The sequence below is a fragment of the Gopherus flavomarginatus genome, chromosome 11 (assembly GCF_025201925.1).
Source record: "Gopherus flavomarginatus isolate rGopFla2 chromosome 11, rGopFla2.mat.asm, whole genome shotgun sequence".
In the NCBI taxonomy this organism is placed as follows: domain Eukaryota; kingdom Metazoa; phylum Chordata; order Testudines; family Testudinidae; genus Gopherus; species Gopherus flavomarginatus.
Genome location: NC_066627.1, coordinates 48,530,100 through 48,551,275, shown reverse-complemented (window position 1 = coordinate 48,551,275; position 21,176 = coordinate 48,530,100). Strand labels below are relative to the sequence as shown.

The following is a 21,176-nucleotide window of genomic DNA, read 5'->3' as shown; positions in this document are numbered from 1 at the left end:
AGAGACAGAGAACTTACCACAGCCCTTGGTCAGCTGTTTCAGAAGTCAATTACCCTTGCTATTAGCACTTCTCATCTTGTTTCCAGTTTGAATTTTTCTACCTTCCGCTTCCCACTATTGGCTCTTGCTAGGGCCGGCTCCAGGCACCAGCCCAGCAAGCAGCTTCTTGGGGGGGCACGTCCGGGTCTTTGGCAGCAAGTCTCTCCCTTCGGAGCGAAGGATCAGCCGCTGAATTGCTGCCAAAGACAGATGCAGCGGCAGTAGAGCTGCAGGTCGTGACTATGGCTTTTTTTTTTTTTTTTTTTTTTTTTAATTTTTGCTGCTTGGAGCCGGCCCTGGCTCTTGCTCTGCGTAACCTGAAATGTTTGCAAAACCACCTGCTGGATATCAAATAATGGGCAAATCCGTACAAAAAAAGCAAAGCCTGTTCCTTTGTTAACAGAAGAAACAGCTAGATTCATAGATAAATTGTTCACTGCAAATAGTTTGCCCAGCTCTAGATAAGACAACGGGCAGATAAGAGGGGACTTGTTTGCAGGGGCAGCTCCAGGCACCAGCACACAAAGCGTGTGCCTGGGGCAGCAAGCCGCAGCCTGCCGGGCACCATGAGGGCTGCAGTCAGGCTGCCTTTGACGACATGCCTGCGGGAGGTCGACCGGTCCCACAGCTTCGGCGGCAATTCGGCAGCAGGTAGTCCGAAGGCGTGTTACTGGCGGACCTCCTGCAGACATGCTGCCAAAAGCCACCTGACTGCCGTGCTGGGGGCAGCAAAATACATAGAACTGCCCCTGCTTGTTTGGTTTTTGTTTTTGGCCTGAGAAAATTGAGGGCGTATGTAAGCGTGCGTGACTCACCCCTGCAGTGCCTCCTGCTGGTCGTCTCAGGGAATTTGCTCTTCCAGCATCCTGGAGCATCCCCTGCAGGCTGATGATCTGCCTTACCACTGGCCCCTGTGTTCCTCCCAGACCCAGTGCCCCTTTATCTGGGGCAGTGCCTCCTGGCAGTAACCTCTCAGTCTTAGGATCTCCCCTCCCCAGAGAACCCCCACCCACTATCCCCACCTCAGTATACGGATACTGCCAGTCATTGTCTAGCCCCCGCGCCCTGGGGCAGACTGAAGTATCAGACTACTCATCACTGGCAAGGTTGGGTTTGAACCTGCTGCCTTGGCCTACCCCTGGGCTGCCCTCTGCAACCCCCAGTATCTGTTGGCCTTATGCTAGGCCGCAGCCTGGGGCTTTCCAGGCTGGAGCTCCCCAGCCTTTCCCCAGCCCTGCTTCTCTCAGGTACCCGGTCTCTCACTCCCTGCAGCCAAGCCTGTCTCCCTCCACAGCCAGAGAGAGACTGTTTGCTTGAGCTCCTGGCTCAAGCCTTTATAGGACCAGCTGGGCCCTAATTGGGGCATGGCCCAAGCTGAGTCTGCTTCCCACTCAGTCTGGGCTGTTCGCCCAGCCCTCCTGCCTTCTCCCAGGGCTGGTTTTAACCCTGTCAGGGCTGGAGCAGGTAACCATCCCGCTACAGTGTACAACAAATGTGGGTGGAGAGGCCCTGGTCCCAGATACGTAGGGCTGATGACACTTCTGACTGCTTTCTGGGTGCATAGGTTTGCCCTAGCCACTGAAAGTTACAAAAGAATGGAAAGTCTGGGACATACCAGAGAGACACCTCAGACCAAAATTCCAGGGTTTGTTTCACAGTGTCTTACCTGCCTGCCAGTTTGTGAAATGTGAAATATCAGCCAACTGTTCCAGAAGCGTTATCAGGGCAGGGTGTGAAAGGAGGGGGCTAGATGTAATGGTGTAAAGGAGTGCAGCTGGTAGTAATCATGTCACGGAGGCCAGAAAGGCACCTGCATTTCATGAGCCAGAGCAAGCAGCAGCAATGCCAGGATACTGCTGGATAGTAGTTCAGGCTTCAGACCTGGATTATTGTGTGTGGTGGAGAATCAGAATTCAGAACAGGACACTGGGTGAAAGCTCAAAATGCAAATGAACCAAGTGAAAAAATATAAACAAACATGAAGGTTTTATAAGGAGTTCTCTAAATGAAGGGTACGAGAGGACACAAAAGCAACAGAATATTGCACCAAAGAACCCTTGATTCTCAGGCCTTAAGCCAGCCTCCTGCCCAGTCCCGCCACCACATCCTACTGAATCAAACTACCCCGCAGGCTCCACAGCTTTATAAACGCAGCCAGCGTGAGCTTCATGAGCTGTTAGGAGCTAGGCTACCAGTCAGGCGAGGCCTTTGGCCACGGCATAGTTTCTCTCAGCCAGCATTTCTGAGCTCTACAAAGAGGATTGCCTGTTCTCCCTCGGCTCTGACTGTATCGGCAGTGAAGAAACCAGTCACAGAGGTGGGTGGTGCCAAAGGTGGATGAAGCAAATCAGCTAATCACGGTTCCTCCGTATGCCCATAAATGAGGACAAGGACAACCCAATAAACGTTTCCTGGTGCTGCTTCCTAGAGGTCACAGTGACCTCACTGAGTGTGTGGCTCCTGCATTTTCTCTTTTATGGGTATGCGTTCTGGCTTCAGTGACTCAGCTCTTCTTTTAATTCACAAACTGAAGCCAATCTCCAGGGGCTTGGCTCTGCCTTTAGTTTTTCTGACTTGTCCAGTCATCTTATTTGCTGCTGCTAGAATTATCTCCTAGGACACTGGAAGACAGCCCAGTCTGAAGAGAGAACGAAAGCTTCCTCAGTATGCTCTGAGGTATTGACACCAGTAGAGTCTGGGGACATCTGCAGCCTGCACTAGACCCAGAGGAGCTCCTGGTTAAAGCATGTCATTGAGGCGCATGAGGTTTCATGGTGCATGGTTTTGATTAGTCCCAAGAATGACTGTGTTGCAACTCCATTCTTAAAATGAACTGTCTCCAGCTACCACATTCTTCTTGAGGTCTTTCTCCCTGTGATTGACTGGATCCCAGAGGGGAGCATATCACATGTCTGGTGACCATTTTCCTAGTTTGCCTCTAATTGTCAGCCATGTCTGCTGGAGAAAATGTCTGATCTCTGCACAGGAAAATATTAATAAAAGAGAGAGAGAGAAAGAGAGAGGGTGGGAGAGAAGACCCTTGAGTGGTTTGGAAACTGTCTCTTATATTCCAAGCATGCGATTCAGGTTTTCATATCTGTGGTCCACAGTCCATCCCAGAGGTGCTTGGTTCACAGTGTTGGAACAATCTGCCAAGCAGATGGCTTGGCTAGGAGACGTTTCCAAAAGAAGCTGGAATAAGGAGGAAAGAGAGAAGAGGAGGATGAGCGCCAAGCCCGCAGTGCAATAGCATAGGGCTTGTCTACACTTGAAACTACAGCGGAATGGCTACAGCAGCACCACTATAGTGCTTGAGTGTAGACACTACCTATGCCGAGAGAGGGGCTCTCCCATCGGAGTAGGAAATCCACCTCCCTGACAGGCAGTAACTAGATCAACAGAAGAATTCTTCTACTCTGTCAACATCGTGGGCTAGGTCAGCTTAACTATGATTTTTCACACCCCTGAGCGAGGTTGCTGGGCTGCCCTAACTTTTTATGCAGACCAGGCTCCAGGGAGCATGCCCACTGCAAAGCACAGAGAACGTCTCTGCATCTTTAGAGCTGCCACAAATGCCCTGCTGCCCCCCACAGAGCCAGCCTTAGACCCACCTTTCCTATGACTTAGGTTGAGAATATGGCATTAGGCACCTGGCGCTAAAGCGACAGAGAATTCAGTCCTGTATTGTTCCAAGTTTCCTCCTCTATTCCCTTGCAGTCCTCATTTTGGGACTGAGCCTTGAGAAATCCTGGGACAGCAGGCTAAGGCACCATGGAAGGTCTTGGGTCTAAGACACAGCTGTGAAAGGAACAATGGCATTGCCTGTGTCAGTGGCAGGAGCTCTCTGCTAACCTTCATGAAAGCAGAAGCTCCACGCACTGTAGCTGAGTCCTGTTCTGTAGTGACAATGCCCAAGGCAGAAAGAACAGTTCTCATGCATGGGATCCTATTTAGTATTTAAAGGGGGTTGCTTTTGAGAGGAGGTCACCTATCCCCAGGGAACTGACATCGTCAAACCGCTTGCATGCAGGCCAGCACATAGCCATCAGATGCAACAACTTTCAGCCAGAGCCAATGCGGGCTGGATTTGAACCAGTGACCTACAGATGAAACATGCCACAGTCCATTATCTATCCGAAGCCATCTGACCCCTTTCCCCTTCTAAGCCCCAAGAATGCTGGCATTTACCCAATGACTGCAGAGCAAGGCACATACTTCTGCAGTCACCAAAGGATTCACTGCTGCTGCTTCACAGCCCTTCCTCGCCCTTCCATGTACCTTGGCTGAGCAGCTGTAGGTTCCGGACCTCCTCCCGCACCTGGAGTTGCAGCACTTGCTGAAGGACCTCCTGCCGCTGAGACTCGTGAATAATGCCCATGCGCTGCAGCTTCTCTGCGTTCAGCCGCAACAGTGCCCGACCTGCCAAACACAAGCGAAGAGACAGCGTTCATTCACACCACTCTGACTCTCATCAGTGGATCTCATTGGTGTGTGCTCAGGACAGCCAGGGGCTGGGAACACCAGCCAGATTCCATAGGCAGGTGCAGGGTGTTCTGGGCTGGGTTAAACATTGCTGGAGCTGGTGGGTGTATCAGCTGCCAGGATCAATGTAAAAAAGCCACTAAGCTCCTTCCTCTAACCAGATAGCTGAAATAATAGGAGCCACCACTCAAAACAGGCATCTGGCAAGGCTTGAGTAAAAATTGAAGTGTGAGGCCCAAGGGGTTTCCCTGAGAACTGTCGTGGCAAATACAAGGGCTGGGGCATTGATCGGTGGAGCTATGTGTGTGTGGGTGTCTCAGAGAAACAGGAAAAAGACCATAGAAGCAGGGTGAGAAGCAGCAGAAAGCCAAGGATGCTGTCAGAAAAAGCACTGGCGACATGGCCCTGAGGAAAGCTAAGAGAGAGCTTTTGGGCTAAGCACTTGCTGGAAAAGGGGCTTGGAACATAGACACCATCTCTTGTTATTTGATTCCTGACATCTTTAGGGAAACAGGACTTTGTACTTTCTATGCAAATCCACAGGACTGTATCAGAGACTCCCCTGACTCCATCACCAATTTCTCCTCCTAACTGGAACAGCGCACAAGACCTTGAATTTTTGGCTAACCGCTTGGGTCAAAAGGTACAAGCTTCCAAAAGGCAACCATCAGGAAGAGTCCTAGCACTGTGAGGGCCAGGTACCCAAACAGGCTTCAAAAGTGCCCCATGAGTAATGGCCATGGAATCAAGCTGCAAACATCAAACACCCACATGCATAACCCGGCATTTGCATCTGCTAATGGGGAGGGGCATGTTGAAAATTCATCCCCAGAATGCAGAACAAATAAGAACCTGAATTCTGTTCATCAGAAAGGCAAGAAAGGAGGGGCGGGGAGGGAAATGGTGACAAATGCAGCCCCATCCAGCAGTGATCACCTAACACAGAAATGCAACAGCCTCAGCAGCAGCCACACAATACAAAAGAATTACACAAGAGATGCACACACGTAGTGTTTGCCGCTGTCGTATCGCGTTCTTAGGCTGAATCATAATGCAGCTCCGGTAAGACTGTTAGTAAATTGAATTGTATATTGATGACTCTCCCCAGCTCCCTGTGTGGGGAGAGTCTCAGCCCAGCACTGACAAGCTTTTTGTCTGTCAAAATGACTTCTGTTGCCTGCAGTAAGTGCTCTGTTGCTCTGAGTCCCATGCAAGGAGCACAGGAGCCTGGGCTGTACATGGGGCCCATTCCAGGTGCTCATGGAAAGTAAAATCAGGAATGGAGGGAGGTGTTTTTCTGCAAATAAAGCCGTGTTGGCACGCTTGTTTCCAGCAGGGGGTGTACTGCTGAATGCACAACTGTCACTGTGCACCGCCACTCAGTGTAAACTTTCCATGTGTGGGTTCCGTGAGCCTGCCCTAGAGGCTAACCTGCGGGGCTCTCCCACGACTCAGCTGCAAGGGTTTGGTGAGTGCTCACACAAGGCTAAGACCATCTTCTGTCTCAGCAAAAGATCTAGTCACTCGCCCTACTTGTTAAAGGCCAGGCTAAATCAAACACAACCTAACAGTCACTGGGCACCCTTGGCCATCCTGTGGCATTCCTGAAAAGGGCAACGCTCCAGCAATGCCAATCACAAAGTGGCATGGTGGGAGCCCTAATCCTGAAGTTTGGGTCAAGTGCTTGCCCCTCAGATCACATACTCCCTAAATGCAGTGGCTTTCTATTTGTCAGCTCCATCTCCTGCATCAGGACATATTATTTGGAATGCCCCGGCTCCGCTCTTCTCTGGTATGCTGGCAATGTGATGAGTTACATTAGAAGTACCCATCAGAACACATTAACGTTCCCATCAGCGCTTTTAGTCACAGCCAGCCATTCTCCTCCAGTCCAGGGGCTATCAGAAGAGGGGTTTTACAGCCAGCTTTTGTCCCTGTCTCCCAGAGTACATTCACTAATACTTCCTTTAGTTCCGATGCAAGGACTCGGGTGAGCTGTTACATTAGTGCCGTGTCATTCCTCTAGGGCATGAGACAAAGGCACACAGCTTCCCATCTCTCTCGCTCCCTTCCCCGCTGCCTTCTCCTGGCAAAGCATTTTATGATCCATCCCTGCCTTACAAAGCAGGCTGCAGACTAGCGATTCTGTACGAGGTGGAGAGGGAGGAATAAAAGGCCAGGACTGAGTCCATCACGTTTGCTTTGTGGGGACTGGATTCATTTTCTGGGTCTCCTCTCAGATAGACACACCCGTGGAGCAGACACTACTCTGACTCCCAACACCCACCTAACTAATTGAAAACTTTAAAACATTAATTCTGCAGCTTCGCTTACTGTCTGTCTTGATGTTCTTCTATAAACATCCCTTTGTTCTTCAGATCAAACAGGATTTTAGGATACTCTGGTGGAAAGTGTAATTGATATGGCCATATCAGGTCCCTAGATATTAAATACATATGTAAGCAATAACACCTGGCCAGATGTGCAGTGATACCAATACCTGCATAATGTGGGTAGATTGTGCAATATGAGGCTGAAAATCAAAGATCCTTTAACCGCTTGAGAACTGCAGGTATTTACCATAATGAAACTTCTTGAACTAGGTTATTGCTTTGCTTTGTTGTTATTTCTGGAGCAGGGAAAAAGCTGGTGTTGACTATCTTCTAACAAGCTAATGAGCCCTGGCCTTTGTGGTTATTCCCAGTGACAGCTCGACTAGAACCTTCATCAGCTGATTAGAGTCCTTCTTTGGTAATGGGAATGGAGCCATCCATTGAAATGAAAGGGATTTATGTGTACACAGTCCAGGGCAGAACTTTATCTATAGTATGTGTGTGTGGGACATAGGACAGTAGCAGAATCTCAGATCTGAAGCCTTTCAGAGTTTGAGGGAGAGGCAGGTGGATCCTCACATATTAACGCAGCGCCTAGGGCTTCAGTTCTAGGTTGGATCCAGAACTGGGAGAGGCCTCAGGTATTTTCTGGTTTCTGTTTGGATGTAGCAAAATCTTGTGAGAACAGTCACTCTGATGAGATTTTTGCTCCTGTCTGAGGTGCAGAGTGCCCACTGTCCAGTGTCTCATTGGGTTAAAGGCTTTTGATGGCATTTTCAGCCTCTTCCTTGGCTGCTGTAGAATGAAGAGGTGCAGTTCCCATGTCTAACCCTGCAGCTTTCGGCACGCAATGCAATCAGCAACAAACGATGAGGTAGGAAATTGATATTATGAGGAACAGGAAATTTGTTTAATATTTAATCCTCAATCATCTCTGCATTTCTAATGACTTTTCCAGTCACTCCCATTTTTTTTGGTCACATCAGGCGACTTATTAATATTACATGAGATAAGTCTAGTTGTTGCATTGAGCAGAGCAATAGGTAGAAAGCCATATAGGAAGAATGGCTTAGTAACTAGGGCACAAGATGAGAACTCAGAGAACCTAGGTTCGAGCCCTGACTCTGGGCCAGACATTTAATTGAACCTAGCTTCAATCCCACATCTGTAGAATGAGATTAATATTTTCCTACCTCTCAGGGGTGGTGTAGGGGGATAAAAGTCTGTGACTGATTACCAGGTGCTCAGATACAACAGTGGAGAACCTAGCTAGCCAGACTCTGTGGCGTGTCTGGATTCTAAAGAGGACAACCTTCTGTTCAGCCGTTTCCTCTTTTCACACACAACCCACAACCGCCTAACTTCTGAGCTGGGAAAGAAACTGGAAATGGTTAAATTTTGCTGTTAAAATAGTAAGTCCTGACTCTTTTTTAATTAAAGAGACAAGGTGTGGGAGGTAATAGCTTTTATTGGACCGACTTCTATTGATTAAAAAGGCAAGCTTTTGATCTTACACAGAGCAATTCTTCAGGTCTGGGAAACTTACTCAGGGTATGTCTACGCTACCTGCCGGATGGGTGGGCAGTGATCGATCCAGCAGGGATCGATTTATTGTTTCTAAACTAGACGCAATAGATCGACCTGAGTACTCTCCTGTTGACTCCTGTACTCCAGCGCCGCGAGAAGCACAGGCAGAGTCGACGGGGGAGCGGCAGCAGTCGACTCACCGTGGTGAAGACACCATGGTAAGTCGATCTAAGTACGTTGACTTCAGCCATTCAGTTATTCATGCAGCTGAAGTTGCATAACTTAGATCGATCCCCCCCAGTGTAGACCAGGGCTCAGAGGGTCACAGTGGGACATATTGTTAAACTTAAGAAGTTAACACTACAAGGTGAAGTGGGCAGCTAACACCTCTGCAGCTGTAGGACAATGGAGGGTTAGTGCCTTACAGACTGTTATAAATCCAGTGTCTTTTACTGAGTCCATGATTTTTAATATCTAGCACAGTTATGAATTTAAGCTCTCAGGCTCGTCTTTGGAAGGTGTGGTGCAGGTTTCCTTTGAGGACGAGGACGGAGATCAGATATGGAACGTGCACCTTTCCCAGACCTGAAGAGCTCTGTGGGGCTCGAAAGCTTGTCTCTTTCTCCAATAGAAGTTGGTCCAATAGAAGATATTACCTCACCCACCTTGTCTCTCCGATATCCTGGGATCAACATGACTACAGCTACACTGCAAACAACAATGAAAGATCTGTCTTTCACTAAGTCACCTTCAGACACTTGAACATAAGATCACGCCTTACAGTTTATTTTAGAAGATTGCTGTGACAGATTGCTACGGGCTCACCCACCCTGACATAGCCCTTCTCAGAACCCGTCAGTGTAAAGAGATTGTGGCTAAGGAGCTCCCCTCAGGTGTTGGTTCGCTGAGGGTCAGGAAGAAACTCAGCGGATCAGAGCCAGTCTTAGCATTCTGGGATGGTAGCATGAAGCAGTTTTTGCTGCTGCCTCTCCCCATGGCTGCCTGAGCAGCGAAATAGAAGAGAAACTTACTTAAAGAAAGAAAGGTAGCTGAGATTTCCCTTTAAATCAGGGATGTCAAAGCCCTCAGAGGACCTAAAGACCAACTTTGCCTGTCAGAAGACATTCCCCCTGCAGTGCCCTACTTCCACCACACTTGTCAGCGGGGGTTTTAAATGGCTTTGGCTCTGGGTGCAGACAGATCAGAGCTGGGCCCAGCACCATACACTACAGAGGCATAACTCTGGCTTGATTCATAGAGGTAGGGGTCTTGTGCAGAGTTCAGATCTGGGGGTTGATTCCAAACCCCTGAAATGGTATTTGGATCTAGGGGTTTGGCTGAAGGATCCCCTCTAGCTCTGAGTGCTGTGTTAGCTACAGGTGAGGACAGCTGTCTTGAGGGAAAGGTGCTGGGGAAATGTGAATCACATTCAGCTAGTTATGTTAATAAACCAAACCACCTGTATGCAACAACCACAGAAAGTCTTTACTCATCATCAGCATTTTTCAATTAGTACCAGCTGGAGAGGGAGCATCTACTGTACCTGTGATAGCGTGATGGGAAAAGGCCTCCACATAGATGAGATAGTTATGGGGACAGTGTTTCTTTAGCCATCTGCACACATCCTGTTGAGTCCATAACACCACCGGCTTGGTAAGGGTGCCTAGCGTGGGGCTGGTATGGTAATTGCCATAGTGATCACAGGGACGACCCTACAGAGGTTTGGAAGCAGGAAACAGAGAAGGGGGAGGGTGTTAATGGACTTCAGTACCACCAGGAGGAAAACAAACACTCAGCCATGGGATGAACAGAGGCCAGGCTGAAACATCGCTGGAGAAGAGAGATGCTTGTTTAGTCTGGAAGGGATAACCCCACTGTTGGTAGCAGCGATGCTTGCATAACATTGCCCAAGATTGTAACATCATCCTAACCCTCCTAATGGCCTTTTTCTTATTGGCTTGTCCACAAGCAGCCTCAGCCAAGTTGTAGGAAACCATGCATGGACAGAAGCTAACAAACCAACTGCAGAAGGGAGAGAGGAGAGGGACAAGAACTCAGATCCATGGCAAGCCTGTTGGCTATGCCCCAGCTGCGTATCCTACTCCTGCATTGTCCTGGCTTTCCCGGAAAGCAGGCATTCAGGAAGGATGCTGCATTGCATGGGCATGCTATGACTGCTGCTTACTGTACTAATCAGGATAATTTCCCTGTCATTCTGCCCTTCCCCTGTCTGCTCTCCCCACCCATTACCTCATCCTGTGTTTAGATTGCAAGCTGTGTGGGACAGGGACCATCTTTCCCTCTTTGTATGCAGAGTGGCTAGCAGAAAGGGGTGCAGAGCAGGGCTCCTAGGCTGCCAACATACAGACTAATAACAATACAGCATGTGATGCAGCAGCATTTGTGTCAGAAGCATTGTCACTCATGGTACTGCCCTGATTGTTTGCATTGCTCCTGGCAGTACCTCTTAATGTGTGTCTTCCTTCAGCTGGGAAGCGTGCACAGGCAGATAGCACCTGTACTCAGCTGCTCGCCAGGAAGCACCCTCCACAATTTACCGCTGCTTTTCAAACAGTTGAGGCCCAGCTGCACCTACATTTAAAAAAAATGTCTTCACAAGAGCACACATGCTTGGAGCTGTGTGGGCAAACAGGGTAAATGCATCTGCATGTGGCGAGTGAGGCGTGACCCAGCCTTGTTAGCCCTCGGAGGTGCACTCGTTCAATTTGCATCCATAATCATGGAGGTTCTTTCGCCGGAGCATTTCTTGCAGGAGGGCCTCTGTCAGGAAAGAACAGTGCAGGCAGGCTCCCAAGAGTAACTGCAACCTAGGCCCCACAAAACCTTTCAAGCCAATACTCTCATCTCCCTCAAACAAATAACTCTGTCATTGCTCTTCCCTCCATATCCACAGTCCCAGTACCTTCCCCTGCAGGCTGCCAATCAGTATGAGCGGTGAGGATTGTTTGGGGGAGGCACCTGTCCAGAGAGGATGGGGCTGAGACCCGCCCAACTCTTCACACAGGCTGCAAACAGTTCCTCATCAACATTGACCTCTGGGGGACGAGAACCAGCAACCCAGGGCCTACAGGTGATCTCTCCAATTGCCTATCCTTGAGCCACCTGTGATGGGTTCCCCTTGGGTGCTACCTGGAACTCGGGTGCTACTGAACCCTCTGGCCCACCAGCCTGGCCTCCCTCTCACACTGTGCTACTGTGACAAGTTGCAAATCCCTACAAACTTGCACTTTCACCAGCATTCACACAGCTGCAGTTACATGCAGGCTCTCTAGCCACCAGCTTCCCAGCTTAGGACTCCAGAGGTGTACCATCCTGCCCTGGTCAAATCGAGCCAGTATGTGGGTTTAACACCCAGTTTGCCTCTCCCTCAATGGTAAGAGGCCCATGCACACTTTTGGTAACCAAGCTGAGATTTCCCCTAGACAGTTTAGTCAAATGCAAACTGGTTTGGATTAAAACACAAAATAAGTTTATTAACTATAAAAGGATAGATTTTAAGTGATAGCAACAGATCAAAGCAGATTACCTAGTAAATAAACAAAACCACAAACTGATCTTAACGTACTAGATAGGTAGGATATGAATTAGCAAATTCTCACCCTGAGCGATAAACAGGTTGGCAGATTCTTAAGGCACAAGCTGCCTTTGCTTTGCAACTCAGATTTCCCAGGTTTTCATACACACGCTAGAAATCCCTTTAGCCTGGGATCATCACTACCTCCAGTTCAGTCTTTGTTCCTCAGGTGTTTCCAAGTGTGTTGTTGTAGGGAGAGTGAAGTGCCATCATGATGTCATTTCCCCCTTTTATATCTTCTTCCTCTTGCTGGAAAGCTCTTTTGTTGTGACCTGGGTCAAACAGTTCCCATTGGGTGCTGCTATCTCTGAGAGATTTCTATTGTACGCAGTTCCTGGGCTAATCCTTGTGCATGTGTGCATTTCCTCAATAAGCCATTAACATTGTTTGGCCTTTTTACTGTTGTACCCGAAAGGCTGCTTGTGGGTGTTTTCAACCTCACATGTTTCAGTAACACACACGGCCAAACTTCCTAACTTCACATTCAACGATATCTCATTGGATTGTATGTGCTATTACTGTCTAGCAGATCAAGAATTTTAGAATGATACCTCACAAGGCATACTTTGTAAAAAACATATCCTAATGACATGACAGTGGTGAATAAGGGGGTGCCAGGATGTCATACCATCCACTCCCCTGCTGGGTGTGATTTAATGCTGGCGTGGCTGCTGCATCTTCCCCTGGATAAATAGGAGAGCTCCACCTTTTTGAATTCCCATTTCATTACTGTAAAATTGGTGCTGTGCCAGAGCTTGATGGGGGGTGGGGGATGGAAGGGGGGGGCCTGTCACGTGCTTTTTCCTTCCCTTTCGCAGAAAAGTGTATGTGACATTCCAGGGAACCGTTCTGTAAGGCTGTCCCAGACAGCCGTGACTTTGCTAGTTAGGAATCCAATTACAATGAATGCTCAGGGCCTGTTACGCACTAATGCACTGGCCAGAAAGCACTTGCTTATTCCTTCCCCCTGCCTCCACCTGCCCTGAAATCCTCAGTCACACATAGTGCTGGGAGATAACAGCCCCTTCCTCAACTCCCTTCGGGAGGGTGGGGGGCGGTTGCACCTGAAGGCTAATAGCAATGAGCTCCCAGGTTTAGCTGTTACAGGGCTCATCCAGGACCTTCTGCAGCCACCAAGGGGATCAGCTGCAAAATCAGCCCCCCTCTCCAGTGTGTTCTCTAGGTCCAGTGGGGAGGAAGAGCAGTGCTGCAGGGTCACTGTCCTGGCAGGATCATTTAAGGAACAGGGTTAATCTCCAAATCACAAGACGTAGGCCCTGACCAAAGGGTACCTGAATGCTTATGTGCCCCACTGAGCAAGCCAGGGCATTTCCCAGCAGTGCCTGGTGCCTTGCTGTCCCTGTAAGGATTGTCAGAGCAGAGCAGTTGTGCACCAAATTTGACATCCCGTCTCTGAGCGCTGCCAGTGCCAGGTGAATCAGAGGAAGGTGCAAACCCCATCCATGGGGGCCGCTTGCTCATGGGGAAGTCACTTCCCTGCCCTGGCAGTTAGAGGTTGGCTCATCTCAATGCAGGAAAGATTCTCCCATATATATTTTACATAAACTTTTCAGCAGAGTGCAGCTCCACCCCGGAGGCAGCAAGACCTCAAGGAGACCTCCCGCTCACCCCTGCTCCGAGAGAGAATCTGGCTCCCAAAGCCAGCTCCAGGCACCAGTGCAGGAAGCAGGGGCTTGGGGCGGCCAATGGAAAGGGGGGCACATCTGGGTCTTTGGCGGTGGGTCCCTCAGTCCCTCTCAGAGCGAAGGACACGCCACTGAAGAATGAAGCGGCAGGGTAGAGCTGCTGCCGAAGTGCCGCCGATCATGGCTTTATCTTCCCTCCCCCGCACCCGCTTCACTGCTTGGGGGCAGGAGAAAAGCTGGAGCCGGCCCTGGCCAGAGCGCAAGACTTCCCAGCGCTATCCTAAAGCAGCAGGGCTGAGTGTGCAACCCCCTGTGTGACCTGGAAACAACAACAGGCTGGGACTCACTCGCCTCGGCGCTCAGCCCCGGGTTTCAGTGCACATACCCAGTGACGGACTGGGATGTCCAAATGCTGCCAAGAGATTCAAATGGGAAGTTCAAGCAACATTTCACAGTCCGCTCCAGGGATGGTCCTTCCAGAATTTAAGCCCAACTTTTAAGACACTAAAGCTGCCTAGAAACCCCCTCCTCCCCAACACAACCACCTTGTGCTTTGCAATGCTCATGAGATGGGTACAGAAGATGCAGCCCACCATCCTTTGCCATCCCGGTATGCTTGCTGGGCAATCGGCCCTTGCTGTCCCCCCTTGGCTTCAAGAAGCTCTCAGTCTCCATCTCATCCACAAATGCTTTATCCCACTTGCACTGGGAGTGAAGTCATCCCAGGCTTCGGCCACTCACAAAGAGCCAGAGTGAGGGAACATGTGACTAGCTCTTTGCATGTGCACTGCACCCACTCTCTCCAGAGCAAGGGGGCCACTCTCACAAATTGCAGGGATTGGGCCGATTTAATCTGCTCAGTGCAGAAAGAAGCAGCTGCCGATGATGGGAGGTGAAGGGACGGATGCATTGAACATTATGCAAGAGAAGGATAGGGGCTGGAACTGCTTCTGCAGCTCACAGCTCCTGCAAATGAGTGGGCCAATGTCTAGGGCCCACTGTTGTCAACCAGGCACCAGCAAGTTACCTCCAGTAAAATGCAAAAACCTTATTGATGGTGCTGGGAGCACACGGCCTGGGCTGGCGCAGTGGCATCACTTACACCTGGACCCTGCTGTTCTGAAGAGGATGGAAGAGTACAAGAACAGCTTGAGATTCAGCAAAGGCTCCTCTGGTCCTGGTGGACCTGCCGGCTTGCTGCTGAGAAGAGATTTTCTGTAGTCACGCTGCTAACAACTGGAAATCCCCCAAAACAGAGACTCCAGGGGACCACTCACCCTCTGCCCTACTCCAGTCATGGCTTCCCTAAATATCCTCACAGAAACCCTTTCTCAATAAGCTCCCTGCACTAGGACGCAGAGAACCCTCGAGTATCCACTTCCTCTCCCTTGTGTCTTTAGTGGTTAAGAGCACGAGGCTGGGAGCCTGGATTGGAATCATGGCACGGCCATGCGACCCTCAGCAAGTCACAGAATCATAGGAGTGGAAGGACCTCGAGAGATCATCTAGTCCAGGCCCCTGCACTCATGGCAGGACTAAGTATTATTTAGACCATCCCTGACAGGTGTTTGTCTCTTATCCTCTCTGTGTCTTGCTTCCCTCAGCTGTTAAATGGGATTCCTTATGGAGAAGCACAGGGCTCAGAGCTCAGTGACTCCAGTGCTATGCCAGAGCAATGGCCTACCCGCTAGCCTTACTCATTGTCAACCTTGCTTGAAGCTTTTGTCTTAGTGGTCAACATGGGAAGAAGCATCGTTGAAAAGCAATCAGACTGTAGAGCCCCACGGTGGGGACAAAAAGGCACATCCCGTCCCTTACCCAGGATCCCAAGAAGTTTTCAGGCCTTACTCTCATGGTGTCCCAGCCAACATTCAGTAGAAAGTAGCTTGTCAATGGCTTCAGTGCAGCCAGAGATACATGTCACATCCCCGCTTTCATTCACTCTAGCAGACCCTCCACGGCAAACAAAGTCCAAGATTCATACTCATTCTGTTGGCAATGTGATAGGGTTAAACTTGCCTCCCAGGCTGTGTCACAAATATGTTCCTCACACCGAATTCCTGCCTTCACCTTCAGCCACCTGGGACACAGTCTCCCCTCTCCCACCCAAGAAGCTGCCTCCTGCAGCTGGCCCATGCGCTCTGATTCTTGACAGCGCTGTCATGCAGACCAGAATGTCCCATCAGGGACTGGAGCATTGGCCCTGGGTGCACATCATGCGTCTTCATTGTCCTGGCCAAGTTCTGAAACCTGCAGGTGGCTCTGGAGTTGTGGTAAAGTTTTCTTCTTCCCATTTGATTTTTACAGAAACTTCAGCACTGCAAGGTCATTGCAACCTGGCTTAAGCTCAGTACAAAGCAAATAACATGTCAGGAGCAGCAATAGCAGGGAGCTGACTATTCCAATCCTTCACGGAGAATGTTTCTGGCCAGCAGGAGTTTTCTTCCTGTCAGGAGTCAGCCCCATTAGGTGGGGAAATAGGAGTGGGAGACCAAATTCCACAGTTCCTTCTTAGTGCTCCTGAAAAGGAAGGTAATAATAGCCTTGGCTGGAGGCTGACACGGTCCACAAGTACAGCAATGAGGAGAGCTCATCGCAGGAACTACCTGGGCTGGGGGCCATAAGAAGACCCCTTTCTGCACGGAAGCCTCGAGTCAAACTGTGCTCAGAAACAGAGCTTCCACCAACGATCACAGGTCCTGTTCGCTGCCCATATGGCCCAGGGCTGAATTTTTTAAATGTTTCTTATTAGTCACGGTGTTAGGGGAGGAAGGGTTGGCTGGTAGTTACAGCAAGGAACTGGGCATCAGGATTGTGCTCTCGACTCTGCCTCACACTTACCACCTGCCCTTGGACGAGTTATTTAACTACTCGGCCCCTACTTATGTCAAGGCACATTGGATGACATGCGGGTCGGGGGAGCAGCTTGGAAAAGGACCATAGAACTGCTCTCCTGCTCCTAGATAAGCAGGATCTTATCCACCCCACACCTTTCTTCAAGTTTGGTTTGGATTCTGTACAGGGAACCTCCTCCTTTGCCTGTCCTCATCTCCATGAAAGGAGGAGCTTTCTCTTCCGAGTCTTCGTTGAGATTGAGCTTTTCTGAGACAGAAGGAAGCTAAATTCCCCATAGCAGCCATGGCTCAGCCTGGGCTGGAGGGATAGGAAAGGGCCAATACATGCTGAATATAGCTGGGGCATATATGAGGCAAGCAAGAAGTAGGGAGTGGTGTTTGGATGCGGCAAGTAGCAATATGCCAGGATTCAGAGGGTCAGCTGCGTTCGTACTGCAATGTGCAGCGTCAACTTCCTTGTGTGAATACTGGCTGATTAAGCAGGCGAAAGAGACAATTAGTGCACCAGGAACTCAGACATTCCGGGGTTACTAAAACTAGTCCCATGTCCCTGCCATGGCAAACACCAGCCAGCCATGGGCAGTGGTGACATGAACTTGCTGCCCCATCCCTGCTTACAATCCAGTGCCTTTTATCAGCCATGACCTTAAATGTTCTACTTTGTGACTCCCCCCAGGCAGCTGCAGGTGTCGGAGTGTGGCCAGCGTTTCATCCTGGAAATAGCCAGGGTAGGAATGCCCCAAACCCACCCCCTTCCTGCACTGGCAATTGGATGCATGAGGAGTGCTCAGATGAGTGGAGCTTTTTCAAGAGCAAATTTTGAATCCAAGGATGGATGAGGCTGAACGGCAGCTTTGCCCTCAAGGGGCAGGATCATGCGTGGTGCCTCCAGGTGGCATAACACACAGTGGCGCAGCCCAGGGGCAGGTGAGGGAAGCCACCTTTCTTTCCTCCTGATTTTGGATTAGTCAAAGGCAAAAATGACCCCGGAGAGGGCAGCTCTGCAACACAGCACTGCTCCAGAATCCCCCCAGCGTTATAGCCCTGGGTTCAACATGCACCTTTCTATCCTGAGCCTTGTCCATCAGGCTTCAGCGGGGGGTCTCTGTAGAGCAGCCATCAGCTGCCGACGGTGCCTGCACCATGAGAATTTTCCCCTGGCCATCTTAGAGGCGTTTAAGGCCTCTGTACACCACTACATCAGACAGGGGCTATAAGGGGCGAGAGAATCCCTACTGAGATCTTTTGGGGGAATTTTGGGCTAGTGCTCAGGAGCGTGTGGGCACATGCATGAGTGTTGGGGCTGTGTGTATAGGAGGACAAGATTTTCAAAGAATCTGAACAACAACTGAATAGCCTAAATACACACCCCATTTGTGCGCACTGTTACTGTGATTTTTGTGAGCACAAATTAGGTAACTGCACATGCTAGTTACCAGAACTGGCATTTGCACATGCAGTTACCCACTTTGCGTGCACAGTTACATTAACTGCAAGCATAACGTAAGGGTGCGCTTTGAGACCCTTCAGAAATCTGGCCCAGGAGTCACAAAGAGTTTCTGTTAGATATCCCATGACTCACGGAAACTAATGCAACAAGACATATTCAGAAGGTTCATATTCCGGGGATGTGGGTAAGGAGAGGAAGGACTTTGGGCTTTAACATTTTCTCTCCAATACCCAACATATTTTCTGATGAAGGCCTGCTCCAGTGGTTTGAGCACAGAAGTGGGAGCCAGAGAATCCAGAGTCCTAATCCCGCTCTGATTCGGATTCCTGCTGCGGCCTTGAGCAAATCACTTAACTTCTCCATGGTCACAACTCTTATTCCCTCATAGGGGTGTTGGGAGAATGAATTCGTTGGGGGCAGGAATCAGCAAAGATGCAAAATGCTATTTAAAACACCCAGGATTCAGTTCCATGTGTTAACCAAGTTGCACATTTAAGCGCCACGCACATCTTTGCACGTCTCTTCCCCATCATGGAGGACTCCTCAGATTACGATTTTACATGTGCAAATCCTCCAGTGAGCTCAACAGCAGCATGGACAGGACGGAGACTGTTACGTGCCTGTATGGAGCCTTTCTTCATCACAGCCAAAATCGGCTTGCGTCCTTACAGTTCACCCCTATTCATACCCCGCTAAACACCGGACGGGGAGGGCTGGTTCTAATGCAGAACATGAGTATTTGCCCACAGATATCAAAGTAACTAGCAATGATGGGAAAAGGAAAACAAAGTGCCCAAGCATAACAATGGCTCTTTAAAATGAAACAAAGAGACAGTGCTGTGACCACTGCACCACTTATCCAAATAACCCACCCATGGGGTAACAGGCACTTAGGAACCTGCAATTTCCCCAGACAGGAGCGAGCCATGCAGAACTCTTGGCGGTTCAGCACGTTTGCACAAATTGGCAAGCTGTCTGAAGTGGCCTCTCCCCCTGACTGGCTGAGATTACACCTTGAACGTGACCGCTAAGCCAAACAGATGCAGCCCTGCACCTGGAAACTCTTTCAGAGCATATTGTAAAATATTTCCTTCGCTTGCTCCAGATGAGAATCTTTCAATTTTCCTTCCCCCACCCCAGTGATTTTCAGACTCTCTCTGCTGGCCTGGGCAACTGCAGTCCTGAGCAGTAAGGTCACAGCGGGACTTCCTCAAGCTCTAGTGGAGGTCCAAAGAAGCAGGCTCTGAGGATGGGAACAGCACAATCCGACCCCTACTCATCTGCAGGTTCTCTCTCTTGTTATTTCTGCTCAGCTGGAAGCTCGGCATGAGTCCCTGGGCTCCTGAAGGTGCTAAATGGGGAAGTGTAATTAATCAACGGCTCATCTTCCAGATGGCTGAACTAAACTGTCCCTCTGATAAACTCACAGCCATGAATATCAAACACTGGTGTTTCAGGGGCTGAGGCAGAGGCTGCCTTAAAGGCTGTTCTACTGGGAAGAGACCAAGGAACCATCTACAAGGTATCTGCCTTTTAATGTCCTCCTTCCATGGGTCACGCGTGAAAGGGCTGCAAGGCAAGGGTTTTGAATACAGTCAAATCGCTTTGCATCAGTTCACCAGGCTTTTCTTCATTAGCTTCTCTCGCTTGCAGGGACAGCAAAAGTTGAAATCTTTCTCACCTTGAATGCCTGCATCGGGGACGTGGAGTCAGCCCGCAAGGAGAGAAGACAAGCTCCAGAGCAGTTAGGATTAAAAGCCAAGCAGATGCCATGGCCCATTTCTGATGGGACTGCATGACAGGGGGCAGCAGCTTTGCTTCCTAGTCCCCAGTGAACCAGGACTCAACCCCAGCTCCACTTCCCCCTCCTTTTGCACAGGTGCTCAGGGGAAGGGGTACAAGGATGGCTGCTTGGGACAGAGTTAGGAAAGTCAGAGGCGGCACCCAGGGCAGGGCTGGAGCCCTAGTTGCTGCCCAGTCCTTTTCTGACAGTAGCCACTTAAATTTTCCTCTCTCCTAGCAAGAGACCTTGCTGACCACAGCTGCATTTCTCCACTGAGCCACTGCCCCAGCTGACAGTCTGTGGGTCACCACTACTCAGGCACCCAGAGGTGAATCACCACATGGAAGGGGGTGAGATCTCACCCAATGCTTGAGACCTTTGACTGTCCCTGATGAGCAAATTACATTGACATCAGGAGAAAGGAGCTGCGAGTCCATGGATGCAGCAGTGGGTCCTAAACAGAGTGGTCACAGTTTGACAGGATGGGCACAGCACAGATGGCAGCAGGGCAGCTTCCTCATGCTGGCCTGCCCGTCCATGGAGATCCAGCCCTGCTGCCCAGGAGGGTGAAATGGGAGTTTAATCTTCACGGGTCATCTAGGTCTTATGTACACAGAGACGTAGCATGTGGCAAGCTGAGGCTGTGTGAATCTGCTGTGCACTGACTAGCCGGGGGGTCCCTGCTCTTGGGCACTAAAAGTTCCCTAGCGCACGTTGACCTACTCCCACCTCAAGCAGCAGCGGGTCAAAGTGCACCAGGGACCTTTTAGTGCATGGCAGCAGGGTCCGCGCAGCCAGTTAGCGTGCTGCACATCCACACCCCTGCTTCCTGTGCACTAAGCTGCCATATGGACAAGCCTTCAGCCCTGGACTTCTCTGCCAACACTGCCAAGTGGAAGTGGGTCTCTATTAGTACAAACTGGATTGTGGGCACTTGGCAAACTCAGAACTTGACTGAAACCCACCAAACTCATTTTACAAAGGGGAGGGGGCCACTGAACTGTCCCCCAGGCACTCACAGTGTGTACTGAGCACTGGGGAAAGGACATTAAATGTCAGCTGCATCCTGGCCAGGAAGAGGCAGGACGAACACGCAGCTGGAACGAGATATTGCAAGTTTAAAGCCAGATGTGCGTACTGCATATTGTCTTAGGGTCTGAGTCAAAGTCAATGGCAAGGCTTTCCAGGTTGTCAGTGGTCCTCAAGCACCAAAGGAAGTTACAGCCTGGTTGTAGCTGGTGGGGTTGGTTTCTAATTCTGCAGAATTAAATCAGAGGCCGAGACATTCAGCACAGAGAGACACGGTCCTCTCTTTGCACACAGTTATGCTGAGCTGGAGACACGAAGCGAAATGCTTCTGGCACCCTTAACTCGGCCTCTCATGACAGGAGTTTGTGCTGGAAATGAAAGAACTGATGATGCTGAATTGCTGATGTCAGCGCCTTTTGCCTCTCTCCTTGGAAACA

General features: G+C 50.0%; 1 protein-coding gene across 1 annotated transcript in view; it reads right to left on the bottom strand.

Annotated features, from left to right (window-relative positions):
* Positions 1-2,008: 2,008 nt before the first annotated feature.
* The window catches only part of SAMD10 (sterile alpha motif domain containing 10), a 37,897-nt gene continuing 18,729 nt past the window's right edge, over positions 2,009-21,176 (bottom strand). The window contains exons 3-5 of the mRNA XM_050917226.1: positions 9,925-10,093; positions 4,318-4,458; positions 2,009-3,231 (exon numbers count right to left, since the gene is read on the bottom strand). Coding sequence (XP_050773183.1) covers positions 3,209-3,231; positions 4,318-4,458; positions 9,925-10,093 — 333 coding nt within the window. The 3' untranslated portion in view covers positions 2,009-3,208. The remainder of the gene's footprint in view (positions 3,232-4,317; positions 4,459-9,924; positions 10,094-21,176) is intronic.